At 38.6% G+C, this 15,261-nt stretch overlaps 1 protein-coding gene across 3 annotated transcripts in view; it reads right to left on the minus strand.

Moving 5' to 3' along the window:
• LOC146642423 (ATP-binding cassette sub-family C member 4-like) overlaps positions 1-12,739 on the minus strand; it is a 29,354-nt gene extending 16,615 nt beyond the window's left edge. For 2 of the 3 annotated variants that reach the window (XM_085397698.1, XM_085397699.1), the window contains exons 1-13: positions 12,432-12,739; positions 12,062-12,297; positions 10,573-10,683; positions 8,945-9,065; positions 8,533-8,757; positions 8,309-8,398; positions 7,969-8,132; positions 7,691-7,816; positions 2,430-2,679; positions 1,715-1,822; positions 1,522-1,611; positions 1,231-1,422; positions 132-226 (exon numbers count right to left, since the gene is read on the minus strand). In XM_085397698.1, coding sequence (XP_085253824.1) covers positions 132-226; positions 1,231-1,422; positions 1,522-1,611; positions 1,715-1,822; positions 2,430-2,679; positions 7,691-7,816; positions 7,969-8,132; positions 8,309-8,398; positions 8,533-8,757; positions 8,945-9,065; positions 10,573-10,683; positions 12,062-12,141 — 1,652 coding nt within the window. In that variant the 5' untranslated portion in view covers positions 12,142-12,297; positions 12,432-12,739. Of the gene's footprint in view, positions 1-131; positions 227-1,230; positions 1,423-1,521; positions 1,612-1,714; positions 1,823-2,429; positions 2,680-7,690; positions 7,817-7,968; positions 8,133-8,308; positions 8,399-8,532; positions 8,758-8,944; positions 9,066-10,572; positions 10,684-12,061; positions 12,298-12,431 lie in introns of those variants that run through there. The other variant, XM_085397700.1, reaches the window with a different exon arrangement.
• Positions 12,740-15,261: the final 2,522 nt, after the last annotated feature.

The raw sequence follows: 15,261 nt of genomic DNA on the forward strand, positions 1-15,261 counted from the left end.
AACATCTAGCTACTTGTTGCCTCTAGTTTAGGTTCCTTAGAAACTCAGACTAACATTTGAATGCGTCACGGTGATACAATACGTGTAAGTTTTCTTCTAGGTAGCGTTCTTACTACATGATGTCCATGTACCTTGCCAGGTTGACACGAGCTTTCTGTCCCCCACTGAGTGTGGCCCCTCTGTCCCCGATCAGTGTCAGATCTCCATCTGGGAACAGCTGCAGGTCCTGAATTTGAAACAATGGAGGCGTAACTTGCCTACAATCATCAAGGGCATGAATGTCATGATAATTTTGAGTTTTTAATGATTTATTTGAATTGTTCTTTTTCCAGAATGAAACGATTGTACAGAAAAAAGGCCCTGCTCCAAAGTCGACACCTTCAAGCTTGATTGAAATTTGCCGTTCCCCCACATGGACAAACAAATAGCTTCTGATAAAATGTTTTATGGTCAGACAAGAGAAAGACTGAGATGTTAGACCACAATATATTTAGAGGAACAAAGGTGAGGCTTTCAAAGGCAGCTCTCCCAGGATGGCCAGCTCCATACCAGGAAACTAACCAATTTAAACAAACTGCCAAGAAGAGTGGTCAAAATATCTAGACAGAATCCACCAGAAGATCATTGATGGCCTCCAAAAGTGTCTGTTTGAAGAGCAACTTGCAAAGTGATATTGAACTAAATACAGCTAAATGAACAAATATATACTCACCAATAAATTGGTGAGTATATATTTGAGGTTGTTTGTATATTTTTGATCCATAGATTAGAAAAAATCCCAAATAAAAGCTTAAACTTGTTTTAAAGTTATTGAAGATGTGTGCTGTACAATCATTCCACTATAGAAAAAGAACAGTTAAATAACCATGACATTCATGCCTGGGATGAGTGCATGCAAACTTCTGACCACAGCTGTACTTCAAATGAGACATAAAAGAAAAGCACAACTAATACTGCTTTACTTTCAAGAAAAGATGTGACGTCCCAAAGTCAAATTTCAGAATTTGCTCCTAAACTATAGCAAACAATGCAATTAATCAATATGATTATAATTGACTTTTGAAGGCTGCTGGCTTTTATCAAGGTCATCTGATCATATTGTTGGAGCTAATCAGCATTTTCTATAGGTAGGAACCCACCTTGTAAGATTTTACACCAGAGGGTAAAGAGCGGTTCGCCTTGAGCTGCTGGCCTAACATGAACTGGTTAACTTGCAGCATTATATCTCACCTTCTTCAGAGCACAGGCTCTGAGGACCCTCTCATACTTTTTAGGATTCAGTTGTTTCCCGAACAGGATGTTGCTGCGGATGGTTCCAGGGAACACCCAGGGTTGCTGGGCTGCATAGCTTATTTGACCTATGACCTTTAATGTGCCTGTGTCATAAGGCAGCTCTCCCAGGATGGCACTGAGCAGAGATGACTGAAGAAAACACAGATGTTATGAACATGTGACCCTGAAAACACAATTTTGATACTCAATGTTCTGACCTAAAGGCTAAATGGTAAGTCAGTTGCGGACCTTTCCGGCCCCCACTGGTCCGATCACAGTGAAAAGCTGGTGTGACTCTGCTGTGATGGAAACATTGTGCAGAGATGGTGCATCCAAACTCTAAAAAAAAGAAGAAGAATGTATTCATTAATGCACAAATTTTGAATTTAAAATTATGCAAGATGACTCATTATCAATATGAGTTTTAAACTTTAACATTTACCTTATCCCAGTAGCAGGTCAGTGCCTCAATTTCAATAGCGTTCTCCATTTTTCCCTCCAAAGGCAGTGCGAGATTTTTTCTTTCAAGCTCTTCCAGGACGAGAAAATTCTTGAAAGATATTTAATGGACACACGTGCTTTGAAACATAAACTAAATTAGCACAGTTCTCTTGCTTTACCTATCCACAAATTTAGAAACAACTACATTTAAGATTAAAAAGAGTTCTGATGTCACCACCAATCTTTTATCCATTTTTTTGCAGGACAGTTACAATATCTGCAATCAATCTGGACATCACTTTAGGATCTATTTGACAGATGGATTCTCCATGATGGAAAACATCATGAATTTCAATTCTATTTTAGTTCAACAGCACCAAACAAGCATCACAACAACAGTTGCCTCAACATGCTTTATATTGTAACCTAAAGAGACAATACAACAATGCAGAGAAAGTCCCAACAATCAGATTACTCAGATGAGCAAGCACATGGTGAGAGTGGGAAGGAAAAAATCAATTTTAACAGGAAGAAACCTCCATCAGAACCAGGCTCAGGGAAGACCGTAACATTAAGTCAACACGATTTTTGTTATGTAAAGTTCTCTGAACTTTTTAGACAATAGAAAAGTAGTAAATCGGTCATTATGGTACTAATGACAGATATCAGCTACGGTTTTGTTACTTGTATTCCAATTTATGAAAGAACAGAATTACCTTAATCCTGCGACTGCTCACAACAGTCTCTGACAATTTCTCAATGGCCAGAGGAAAGAACAGGGTCACTGTGAGCTTAATTGTACCATACAGGGATGCAGTGACAAACACACTGCTGGCAGTGATGGTGTTGCCCAGGAGGGCGTAGACAGTGAAGGTGACAAACACTGTGATCTTGCTGCTGGCAAAGAATGAAGCCATGTTGAGTCCTCGCAGGTAGGAGCTTTTTAATATCTGATGAATTTCTTTCCTAGGAGTAAAGAAGAACATAGGGAGGCTTAATATGTAAAATCAGAAGACTTTATTTAGAGTGTCACACCACTGTCAAAAAAAAGAATGCTCAAATGACTACAACTGAAATACTTACGTCTAAATAATTATTTTCTTCATCAGACCATGAAGAGTGCAAAGACATACTAACATACAAGACCTTGAACTATCAGGCCTCATCTTATCTTAAATATCACCCCAATAGAGCACTTTGCTCTCAGACTGCAGGCTTACTTGTGGTTCCTTGGTTATTGTAGTAGATAGAGCGACTTCAGCTTTCAGGGCCCTTTTCTGTTGAACCAGCCCCCAGTTTGGATTTCAAGATTAGCATTAAAGTTTTGCTTTTTGATAAAGTTCATAGTTATGGCTGGATCAGGTGACCCTGGCCCTGAAACCTACCTAATTTATGCTTGTGTTTCTTCTTCACTAACCTCTTTTCACCCTCTGTTTATACACCACTCTAGAGTTAATCATTAGTTATTATTAATCTCTGGTTCTCTTCCACACCATGTCTTTATCCTGTCTTCCTCCCCTAACCCCCAACCAATTGCACCAGATGGCTGCCCCTCCCTGAACCTGGTTCTCCCAGAGCTTCCTTCCTGTGTTTTTCCTTCCCACAGTTTTCATGTCTTTATCACATATTTTCTGTGCATTTTTTGTATTTTGTGGTCTTATATTTATTAGCCTACAAAGATTGAGTTAACAAGGTTTATCACGTATAATATGTGATTCTTGATATATTTACAGTGATGCTTCTTGTTTTGTTTTTTTTATTTCCTCTCACACAGGTGGTTGTTATTGTCTTTTTAAGTTTGTATTTAAGCTTCCCAGTTTGAATGTTAGACCCTCGTGAAGTTTCTCTAGTCGATACACGTAGGTCAAGTTTATCCTCGCTGTGCTTCTACAAATTGCATTAAACTTTTTTTTATCTGGCAGTACAGTGGTTCTGAGTTTTCTGCTTTTTTGCCAGGAAGTGGTACAGTAGGCAACGTAAAATCACCGAACAGGGTCACTGGATGGTAAATGGACTGATTCTTATATAACCCTTTTTTACTCTCGAAAAAAATGAAAAATAATGTACATTTCAAATTATACAAAAAGGTATTTTTCAGGGAACACAAAATGGGTTAACAATTTAAAGCTGTTGTGCAGCAATGGAGGTTGATCAGGTCTTGAAAGCTGGTGCTACTAATTCTTACAGGTGTTCCAGCTTTTCTGGATTACTTACAACCCCCTCTGCCTGCATGAAAGCAGTGTTGGAACACACTGTGGTACCATGCCCTCGTGAGCATCAGCTGAACAGCACTGTACTGCAAAAAGTCGTTTGTGGTGAGAAAAAGGTTTCTGAGAGTTAACAGCTTCCGTGATCGGTGGCTAACAGGGCAACAGCTTTAAACACAGCTTAATAATGGTCATAGTAAGTCTCAGTTTCAACTGTGAAGAGAAGACTTCGAGCTGCAGGTTTGACAGGACAAGCTGCAGGAAGAAAGCCATCGCTAAGACGTCAGAATAAGACAAAGAGGCTTGCCTGGGTCATGAAACATCGCCACTGCACTACTGAAGACTGGAAGAAGGTATTATAGAGCAATGAATCAAAATTTGAAATCACCGGTTCATCACGCAGGATCTTCGTACGCCTTCAAGTAGGCGAAAGGATGGCTCTACAGTGTGTGGCATCAACTGTCAAACATGGAGGAGGAAGTGTGATGGTCTGGGGCTGTTTTGCTGGATTCCAGCTCGGTGACTTGTACAGAGTGAGAGGCACCCTGAACCAAAATGGCTAACACAGCATTCTGCAGCGCCATGCAATACCCTCTAGTTGGTCAGGGTTTCATCCTATTGCAACATAATGACCCAAAACAAAAGTCCGAGCTATGCCAGAACTACCTCAGGAACAAAGAACAAGATGGTAAGCTGGAAAACATGGAGTGGTCTCCAGTCTCCAGACTTAAACCCCATCGAGCTGGTTTGGGATGAACTGGACAGAAGAGTGAAAGCAGAGCAACCTAAAAGTGCCACACATTTATGGGAACCTCTGCAACCGATATGGGAAGAACTTTCTGAAGAATATTTGATCTCTGTTGTAGAAAGAATGCCACGGGTGTGTTCAGCTGCCAAAGGTGGAATTATAGAATACATTTTGGTCTATAAATTGATTCCATGATAATTGTTTTACTTGAATTGCTTATTTGTACTATGCTTTCACTTCAGAGTGCAATGCAACATTAAACTGCATAACTTTCAATTATAAAATGGAAAAATTGGGGTGTTCTAAAACCTTTGACCGGTAGTGTACGTGTATCGAGTCTGTCAGTACTTGCCTGACTACATTGTGCCAAGTGTAAAATTTGGTGGAGCGGTGAGATCTGGAGTTGTTTTTCAGGAGTTGGGCTCATCTTAGTTCCAGTGAAACTAACTCTTGATGCATAACAAGACATTTTGGACAATTTCATGCTCCCAACCTTGTGGGAACAGTTTGAGGACGGCCTCTTCCTGTTCCAACATCATTGTGCAACAGTGCAGAAAACAACATCCAAATAAACATGCATCAATGAGTCTAATGTGAAATAACTTGACTGGCTTGCACAGAGTCCTGACTTAAACCTGACAGAACATCTTTGGGAATAATTAGAGCGGAGGCTGTGAGCCAGACTTTCTCATCCAATATCAGTGTCTGACCTCACTTCTGGAAAAATGGTTAAAAATTCCCATAAATATACTCCTAAATCATAATAAACCTTATGGATTAACAATGGGATGTCACTCAATTTCATATGTGTGTGAAGGCAAACGAGCAAGAACTTTTGGCAATATATCTTGGTGTTGCATGTATCTCATGCAACACCAAGATCATGTGTTAGTTTGCTTGACCAAAGGCTCAGTCCAGCATAGCGTCAACATATCGTTTGGTAATGATGGAATGCTAATACTGGGAATACATTTAGCTTGACTCAGCAGAAAATGACAGTTAATTATAGATTTGACCTTACTTTAGAACATTAGCAAAACAGCTTTAAAAAAAATTGTTTGTCGAAAGCTTTGGTACGGCCTCTAAGGACATTCAGTGCGGGGCCTCTCACAAGAATGTAATGATTCAGCATCTGCAGAGGCCCCGAAGCCTGAGGCCTTGCGCTTGACGGAAAGAACGTAACGTTCTTTGTTTTGTGTTTTGATCAAGATGAAGGGTTTTGTCTCTTCTCTACAAATCATTAAAAAAACCCCAACTTAAAATCCATTTAAAATATAAAAATAGACAAACCATTTCACCATAAATCAACCCTGTGTTAGAATCCAAATGTACACATTACTTCATATTTACTACATATTTAGTAGTTTTGTAACTGTGGATATCTTAAGAAGTCTTTATTATCAAAGACTCATTGAGACTTGAAGGTTGACTGTAAAACATTTTTCTTCCTGAAACTGTAACCCTGAATTAATCATGACTACAATGCAACCCAAGTTTTCACACAGAAAAATAATGTTGAGCTGTTGTATAATCCACACCAAAAGTTCAAGCTTCACCGACTTCCTCACTCTCTGTCTGTACATGGCCAATATTAAAATACTGGCTTCTGTAAAGCAAACCTCTTTATACCATATCACCCCAATAGAGACTTCTGACTTACACGTGGTAAGTATTTAAAATCAGAATGAAGAAGGCAGAGCCTCCCATTCAATGCTGGTCACTAGTAGTGACAAATTTCCTCTGTGGTTATTCTAAGTACATTTAAGCTGAAGATGGATGGAAAGTTTTGAAGGCTACAATGGATTACTGCTTGATGTCACAAGGACTGATTTTGAGTGGGTTTCTTTCAAAGAATCTCAGAAGGTGTTGATGGGAACAATAAGTGACAGTTAACATATAAAGTGCAGAGCAAACATAAAGGATTATCATTAACCAGACATCAATGCTGAGAAAGTTGAGGATTAATGAATTAATACAAATCTAAGCTGTTCTTTAAGAGCAGTACATCAAAGCAATAAGGAATTCTCCTTGTTGTTAATTCTGATTAATTCTTCTTGTAGCTAATCCATATGAACTCCCATGGGCCCTAAGAGGTTACCAGAAAAAACTGTGATTGCAGTGATTTAAAGAAATTGATGAGCTCTGCAGAGATAAGAAAATCCAATACAGATCATGCTATTAATGAAATCTCTTTACATTTTCCCAGACATGCCTAACTTTATATGCTCAAGCTCTTTGTTCTTGTTGATGAGGAGACTCATAAGCACACATAAAACATTAGGCACACCAAAGGATGTTTTCAACTGTATACTCTAACTAAAAAAATATAGGAAAAATCATGCTGGATATCAATGCTGACTACACTATGGACTGTGTATTGTGTAAGGAATGAAAGGATGTCAGATTGTTTCATCGAAATGAAAATTATCAACCTATAGAGCTGAAAAATATATATTTTGTTGAAATATCACTGCAGCAGCTCAAAATGGTACTTAGCAGTTTGTATTATTCCCATAAGTTTAACTGACTTGATGCTATAATCTCATCAAAAAGTGTTCCTTTGATTTTTACATGTATAGGACCAGTTCTCCGCTGTTCCAGAAGAGCACAGTGGTTCAACATGGATCTCCGCCTCCAGACAAACCACACATTATGTGAACCCTACATTTCTCATTCGTTTGGCAAATGAGAAAAGTTCCTGGGCTGATGGAGCAAGCCTGATCTGTGGTATGATCTTTCTTTATGCCCCTGAAGTTTATCGGTCCTGTTCACTATTTTAAAAGACAGCTAAAGACATGTCTGATATTTTCAGTTCATTTCATTTCCACATGTGTCGAAGCATTAATCATATTGGTCGTTCCAAATCATAAAACTGCAGGATGACGAGTCAGTTTATTAAAATATTTATTTTGACAGTTTTTGATTCACTGTTTATACTCATAATTATTATGGGAGCACATTATAAGAAGAAGAAATTCCTCTAAAAAATTAGCTGATTCTTCATAAAACCTGTAGTTCTTACCTTCTGACTTCAGTCACCAGAGCTGAGAACGGTTTCTCCCAGGCATACATCTTGATTATCCTGATACCAGACACCACTTCGTTCAGGATACGGATTCTGTTGTCAGTAAGGACTGCTGTTTTGCTCCTGCAAATATAAGCACCATTTACACTGTGTCCATTAGAGGCTAAAAAAAACATCTAATCAAAATTGTATAAAAACAGGCAGACAATGCGCATAATAAAAGAACGTTATCGTCAGAAACAATAATGTCCAGCTTCTGTATTCTTCGTCCATACCTGAAGATGCCAAAGAGTTTTCCAAACCAGGTTTGTATCGGCATCATGAGTGCGATGGCTGCTACACCTGCCAGGCACGAGGCACCGATCTCATACCAAAGGAAAACAATGATCACCACTGCTTGGAGAGGTCCCACCCACAGGTAGTGCAGATTAAGTGTAATCTATAGAGAGCATGATTGTTGACGTGCAGAAAACATGCTGGACAACTTGTCCAAACCTTACAATTTTTTACAAATCTGTGTGAAGATCTTGATGTTAAGGGCACAACTTGGTTTAAAAATGTCATCAAATACAATTAAATAATCTCATCATGTGTTTGAGTACATGATTCTCTTACCTCATCGAAACGATTAACATCATTTGAAAGGAGGTTCACTATTTGCCCAGTGGTTGTTTGTCCCATGGATTTAGCACTGAGTCTGAGAGCCTGATGAGAGGAATTTTACTTAACTGCTCAAAAAACAATTTTCACAACACCGACAAGTATAGATGGATCCATCGGAACATATTTCTGACAGAGATAAGCTGACAACTCTTCATTTGTACAGATTTTTCACTGACCTTCCTGTAGATCATGTGACACATAGCCACTCTAATCCTCATGCCTGTTCTTAGGACATGATAGTAGTAGAGATGTTGGAGGATAGTCAGTCCAAGCGTGGAGATGGACATCGCAGCAGCGTAAACATACGCCATGCCAAGACTTCTCTGATCATCGGGGTCACCATTCTCAAAGAAAAGGATTATCTTCCCCAGAAGAAGTGGCTGGATCACTTTGATTGTCTCCTTTATGACAAAGACAATGAATGCAAGCTTACATTCATCCTTTCCCAGACTTTAGGAAATGGGTTCAAATGGCTGCTAGATATTTGAGCCAATTTTTGTTACAAGAAAGGTCTCTGAGTACATTAGCATGCTTATTATTTCATTACAAATAACTCATCTGACACCTCCACATGACCAGTCGACATACCAGGAAAAAAACAAATATCCCAGCCATTGCATAGGACCTTCCATAGCACTTTATAAGGACTCTGGTGAGTTTTGGCTTCAGGAGTTCCTTTGTAGCATGTCTAACTTCACGGTCCCAAAATCTGCAAGATAAACATGGAGATTATTAGATTAGGCTAACCTATGAGGTAACTGTGAAAGGTACAACTTCTCTGGTACAAACAGAAGTACACACTATAAGTTGAAGTTAAGCAAACAACATTTTATGTCAATTTAGACACAACATTGATCTTTAGACCAATCTAGAACAACAAATGGCAATGTAACTATTTAGGATATAGTCACACCAACATTTTAAAAAAATCATTAGCAAATAAACCTTCCAAATGAGAACCATACGGCCGCACAGTGGCAACATACTCATTTGTTACAAGAAGTATCAGGTTAATGGAATGGCAAACAGCAATTCAATGATCCACCAGTGACACTGCCACTTACATCTTCATCAAATGAATGGCACAGAGAGCTGGTTAGCATTTCTGACTGAGAGAGCTGGGAACATTTACACGTGTGGCAAAAAAGAAGCTACTTCTTTAACAATTTTATAACAATTACTATTAAAAACTATTAAAACTAAGTTAAAAATAAAAGCAAAATTTAAGTGTGGACTTCCTACCATCACCAACTGCTTGCTCAAAGGGGGTCACTGACTTGTTAAGGTTTTCTCTGTAGTATTATGGGGTCTTACCTTACAATACAAGGTGCTTTAAGTTGGCTGTTGTTGTGATAAAATGGAACTGAATTATTTAAAAGTAATGAGCTTTATTACAGCTCTTTCTGTTGAACTTTTAGTGTTATTTTTAGTGACAGGATGCCTGTTGGGAGCATCGGCATGTTTCAGGGAGGCCTAAGGTTGGGTTTGGCCTGTTGTGAAAGGAGTTAATACATCAAACAGGAATAAGTAGATTGACCTGTCAGAATAACACATCAGGTGTGACTCACACTACGGCAGCACTCCCTGGCAATTCAAAGAAACACACAGCTACTGAACAAGCATGCAGTCTCTCCTGGCAAAGCACCAACAGCTACCTGCTTGTCTACAGATCATATTTGTACAATTCACCAGGGGAAATGAACCCCTGAAGAGGTGAATACAAACAGAAATATCATCAATAGATGGCAGACTCCAGAAAAATATTTTGGGGTATTATTCTACTGTGGTAGACTGGCCAGAAATGACTTTTTTTGCATCATAAATAGATAACAACGCTTCTTCTTCTGGACTGCTTAAAAGACCAGTTCATAAATAGTACTAAAAGTGATCAAGAGCTCAAAAACCTCTGGTGCTAGGCCAACCATCCAGCTACATGTAAAGGAAGTGACAACAAAACCATAGGGTCTTAACCCATAACTTTCCTGGGTAGAAGAATTTTTTAATGTTATTCAAGGCAATATTTGACTAAATCACATGTTGTGAAATGGGTTATTTGGGTAGTATGCATAACCACATTACTCATTGACTCAAAAATAAATCTCTTCTCAAACTGGTCATAGAAAATTGTAAGGACCTATGTCTGAGCCATCATCTTCTCAGTCTCTCAGATTTGACTTTTGTTAGTGATCCAATAATGCAACACAGCAGTGTAGTACCTCTGTAGCTCCTCTCCCAGGGCTTCAGACTGATCCTCTTTAAGGATGCTATACATATCATTTTCCTCAAGTCTTCGCTTTTGGCCAAGCTGCAGCAAAGGGGTTAACCAGCTGAAATAGAAAGACAGAAAGTATTCATGGCGCTTCACCTGTCCCTCATTTTTCCATATTTCGGCCTTATTCCAAAAGAAGGATTCGATTCATTTTCCACCTCAGAATTCTACACACGATACCCCACGATAAAAAGCAAAAAAAGTTTGCTCGGCTTTTTGTACTTATGATATTTTACTGATGTCTGGGTTTTAAAAAATTAGCTTTACAGATCAACTTGGCTTAAATCACACACATTAGCATGCCCGTCAAAGTCCGCCTTCCCTGGACACACACACTCACACACACACTATCCCATATCCACCACGTTTTTCAAAAAAATACTAACAATAAAAAAACACCCAACTTTAACTTTAAGAGAATAAAAAAACAGTATAATGGGACAGTTCATCTTAATTTAACTCTGTGTTTTTCTGGCAGTAAAAGCACCTGTTAATAAGCACCTGTTTGCATAGCCTGGTGTCTCAGTGTATGACATTCAGTGTATGTCAGGTTAGCAGAGGGGAAAAGCAGACGTATCAGAAACAACATAGCAAAGTTTTCTGCTTCTCCCAGTTTAATAATTCTCTGGTCATGTGTAGTGAAGCCTCCCTTGGTATCTAGAAAGAAGTGCACTTTGAACATTCTGAAGGTGAGTTATTACTCAGTTACTCAATGCTTTCAATATAGACATCAAAAGACCAACCACATATCTATGTAGTATTTGTTTGTGTGGTACTCATACTATGTATTAAGCCAGTTTAAACCATGAGGGCTACATTAAAGCCTACAATTGCTTTTCCCATTCATGAGTTATGGTTGAAAAACTCAAACAAGTCCAGAGCTACCTGACTCAACTCTGCTGTTCAAAATCTATTCCACAAATAAATGCACAGAAATAATACACACAGCGAAAAGCTGCACATACTTTCTGTGGATTTAGTATTTTTTATGACCTAATAAAATAACCCAGGAGTTTTTTTGTTTTGTTTTGTTTTTTCAGTGTATGGAAGTGATTCTACCCACTTTGAATTAAAGTAATCAGTCTCAGTTTCCACTATTATGGTCTGAAGCATGTAAACACCGGCTTTTGAATAAATTCTGAAGTATTTCTTGCTTGCCTCATGTGGTCCGTGGGGCACAGCATTGCTGGGATGGGCTAATCCTATTGATTTTTCAATGCGTGATCAAGTTATGAGAAACTATTTTTTTCAATTAAAAATGCATCCTGGCACAGATTAAATCCCCTTGTAAACGGGTTCATAGTTCTAGTTAACTCAGAAAAACCACAATTAAAACGATATACAAACATGTATGCATGAAATCAGCAGTTTGTTGTTCTTAACTGATTACCTCACCGCTCGGTCAGAGTTAGATCACGCCGTGAAATCACACTTACCACAAAAAAACTCTTGAAAAAAAGCTGGCAGTTGCCAGCGGGTTGTGCCTGCCGCCCGTGCTTGTCACCTCCATGGTCATACTGGGGGTAGCTCAGCCGGGCGCATCTCTGCACGCTGTACGCTCCACTTCATTCGGTCCGTGTAGTAAGTGGAAGTTATGTAAAGCTCAACCAATAACTGTTCAGGCTGGAATTTAGCCGTTTAAGTTATTTAAGATCGCTTCACGTAACTCCACCTACACGACCATCAGTGCAAATTGAAAAGGAAAGTGAAACATTATTATTATTATTAATATTATTATTACTACAGGACTAGAGGATGTCGTGTTTGGAACTTGAATGTCATGTGATCTTTTCAGTCTAGCTCTACCTGTGCAGCATTATTAAAATATGTCTGCTTTCCTAACACCTCAGGGTTTACACAGCCTCTCGACTTCTGACCACTGGTACAGGATCCAGCACAACCGAGACCCGGAAGAAAACAGACGGACGCATGGATGTTTTGCTTTCACACACAGAAACTTCCGAACGAAGTCCGCGAACCGTGCGTCACTACAAAACAAGTGAGAACGTCCACTCCGCTTAGTGGCCGGTTGGGTGTCAGGGGCGGGAGCGCTGTGCTCTGGACTGCGTGTAGAATTTCTGCTCAATTTACGGCTAGTTAAATTCTGCATCCCAGAGTGCAAAGTATACGTGACTACGGGAAGACGTTAAGGTCAAACTTGAAGTAAGCCGAGTCAGAGCGGGATTACGTTGTCAACATGAACGAATCAGAGCTGTCAAAGTAAGGTCCGGGATCCAAAATCGGCCGACAACGACTCCAATCCGGACTGCTGAACTGCTTTGGACAATGTAAAGGAGGACATAAATGATGGACTTTTAACTGTATATTAATACGTTTTGCATCTTTTTCTACTAACAAGGATCTCTCCCCTGGCCATTCATCCTGCACCAAAGTATTTTAGTGATAGATAAACAACTGAAGGACAGAAAAGTTCCTGTTTTTCCAATACTCTGAATTTATTTTACACCACCCAAAACAAACAAACAAACAAACAAACAAACAAACAAACAAACAAACAAACAAACAAACAAACAAACAAACAAACAAACAAAACAAAACAAAACAAAAAAACCAAAAAAAAAAATATTGTGGGTCCATAGTAAAACCAAAAATTAAATTGATAAATAAAATATCCTTCAATTACCAAAAAGCTTTCAGTTTTATAATTATAGGATAATCTGGATTTTATTCATTTATATTTACATTTATTTCTCACAGTTTAATTCAAAAAAGGCAACAGATCTATTTCTCTCCTACATCTAATTTTTCTTTGAAAATTACTTTTCTACCCCAAAGTGAAGGCCAGGGTGTCGAAGTCTCTGTGTGTGAGCTGCAGTAATAGCAGAAATTCAGTTTGAAATTACTCACTCACTCAAGTACCTACAGTTACATAGGACACAGGACGGTAAAGTTTAAATAAAGAGCAACCTGCTACTTGAATATTTTACACAAGCACAAATAAACGACTTCATATTCATTTAATGCTTAATGATAGTGAAACTGCTGCCATTCAGATGCTTTACTGTTGGTGTTGCATGGTGGATCAAAATCTGACTTTTTCTAATTTTGTGATTTTTCTGATTTTCTGTGTTCGTAATTCCTTTCTTAAAAAGTAAAATTATTTTTAATGCACCAAGATAATACTCTATTACAAGTAAGAGTCTAGCATTCACCCTCCTTAACTATAAGTATACAAGCATAATCAGCATAGTTTCAAAAAGTAGTCATTACTGACTACCTCCAGGGCAAATGTCACCTTCATCTCAAACAGCTACCTCTCTGCAAACATCAGTGTCTTCCTGCGGATGCAGGAGCTGCTCAGAAGGTACGGGGCTGTTATTGTAGCAAAAAGATTTGTGTGTATCTCGATACCTGTGTGCGTATTTCTGTGTGACTACATGAGCTCACAAAAAAGGGAAAACAATCATTTTTTAAAAGACCTCCAGTGGCATTCAGTCAATCCACAGGCTTTCACCAATCACAGTTCAGTGTACTAAAATTTGTCCTGGATGTGTTCCAACATCTCAGATATGCTGACTTATGAATGAGGGTTGAGTGTATTTTCATACCTTTATAAAAATGACAAGCAACAAGGAAATTGGGACTGACGTGCAAGGCAGTCAGACTGGCTAAGCTGCAGCTCACCTGTGAGACACTAATGAGTGGAAAACCCAGTAATCTGGAAAGATGATGCCAGCTTCCTCCTGATCAATGTTAGGGAGAATAAATGTTCCACATTCAGTGTTGGTCAAGTTAAGTGAAAAAAGTAATCAGTAACTAATTACTGATGCAGGTGCAGGTGTGCCGCAGCGGTCAGTGGAAGAATCCGCAAGTTTCTCTGTGAATTTCCCATTCCGTGGCAGCGTACTCGGTGCTTGTGTTTAGGGGTTTTTTTCGCTGTAAAAAGAAGTTTTGTTCCCACGCAGTGAGTGAACAGCGGACGCTAATGTTTTTGTCACTGGAACCTATGGTTTAAGAAAGATGCATTTCCCTTACCTCACGTCATCCTTTAAAAAACTTACGTTCATCACCCTAGGGACCGTTTTCTGCCACGCCCGAAAAAGTGCTATAAAAAATTTATATATTAATATTTTATTCCACTTTAAATTAGCCAATCTTTTAGACCTACTTCTCCTTGAAATATTCATGTCAAGTTTTAATTACATTTCGCGGATTTTAACCCTTTATATCCCGGTTTCGTCACATGAGCGCACTGCTTTTTTTGCCCCAAAAAACAAAAAACTTGAATATTTTCCAAAAAAAACATTTGAGGTAATATTCAATTGTTATTATAATTAGGCCTTTAGATGGACTAAAGATTGGCACCAAGAGTCATTTCGATCGCCTTTTATTTTTTTTCCAGGAGCGCATTTCATAAAATGCACACTATCGACCACGCCCAAAAAGTGCTATAAAAAATTTATATATTAATATTTTATTCCACTTTAAATTAGCCAATCTTTTAGACCTACTTCTCCTTGAAATATTCATGTCAAGTTTTAATTACATTTCGCGGATTTTAACCCTTTATATCCCGGTTTCGTCACATGAGCGCACTGCTTTTTTTGCCCCAAAAACATAAAACATAAAACATAAAATATTTTCCAAAAAAAACATTTGAAGTAATATTTTATTG

This window comes from Rhamphochromis longiceps, linkage group LG23 (genome assembly GCF_057381845.1).
Source record: "Rhamphochromis longiceps isolate RC_006_pf linkage group LG23, R_longiceps_female_GT1.1, whole genome shotgun sequence".
Taxonomy (NCBI): Eukaryota; Metazoa; Chordata; class Actinopteri; order Cichliformes; family Cichlidae; genus Rhamphochromis; species Rhamphochromis longiceps.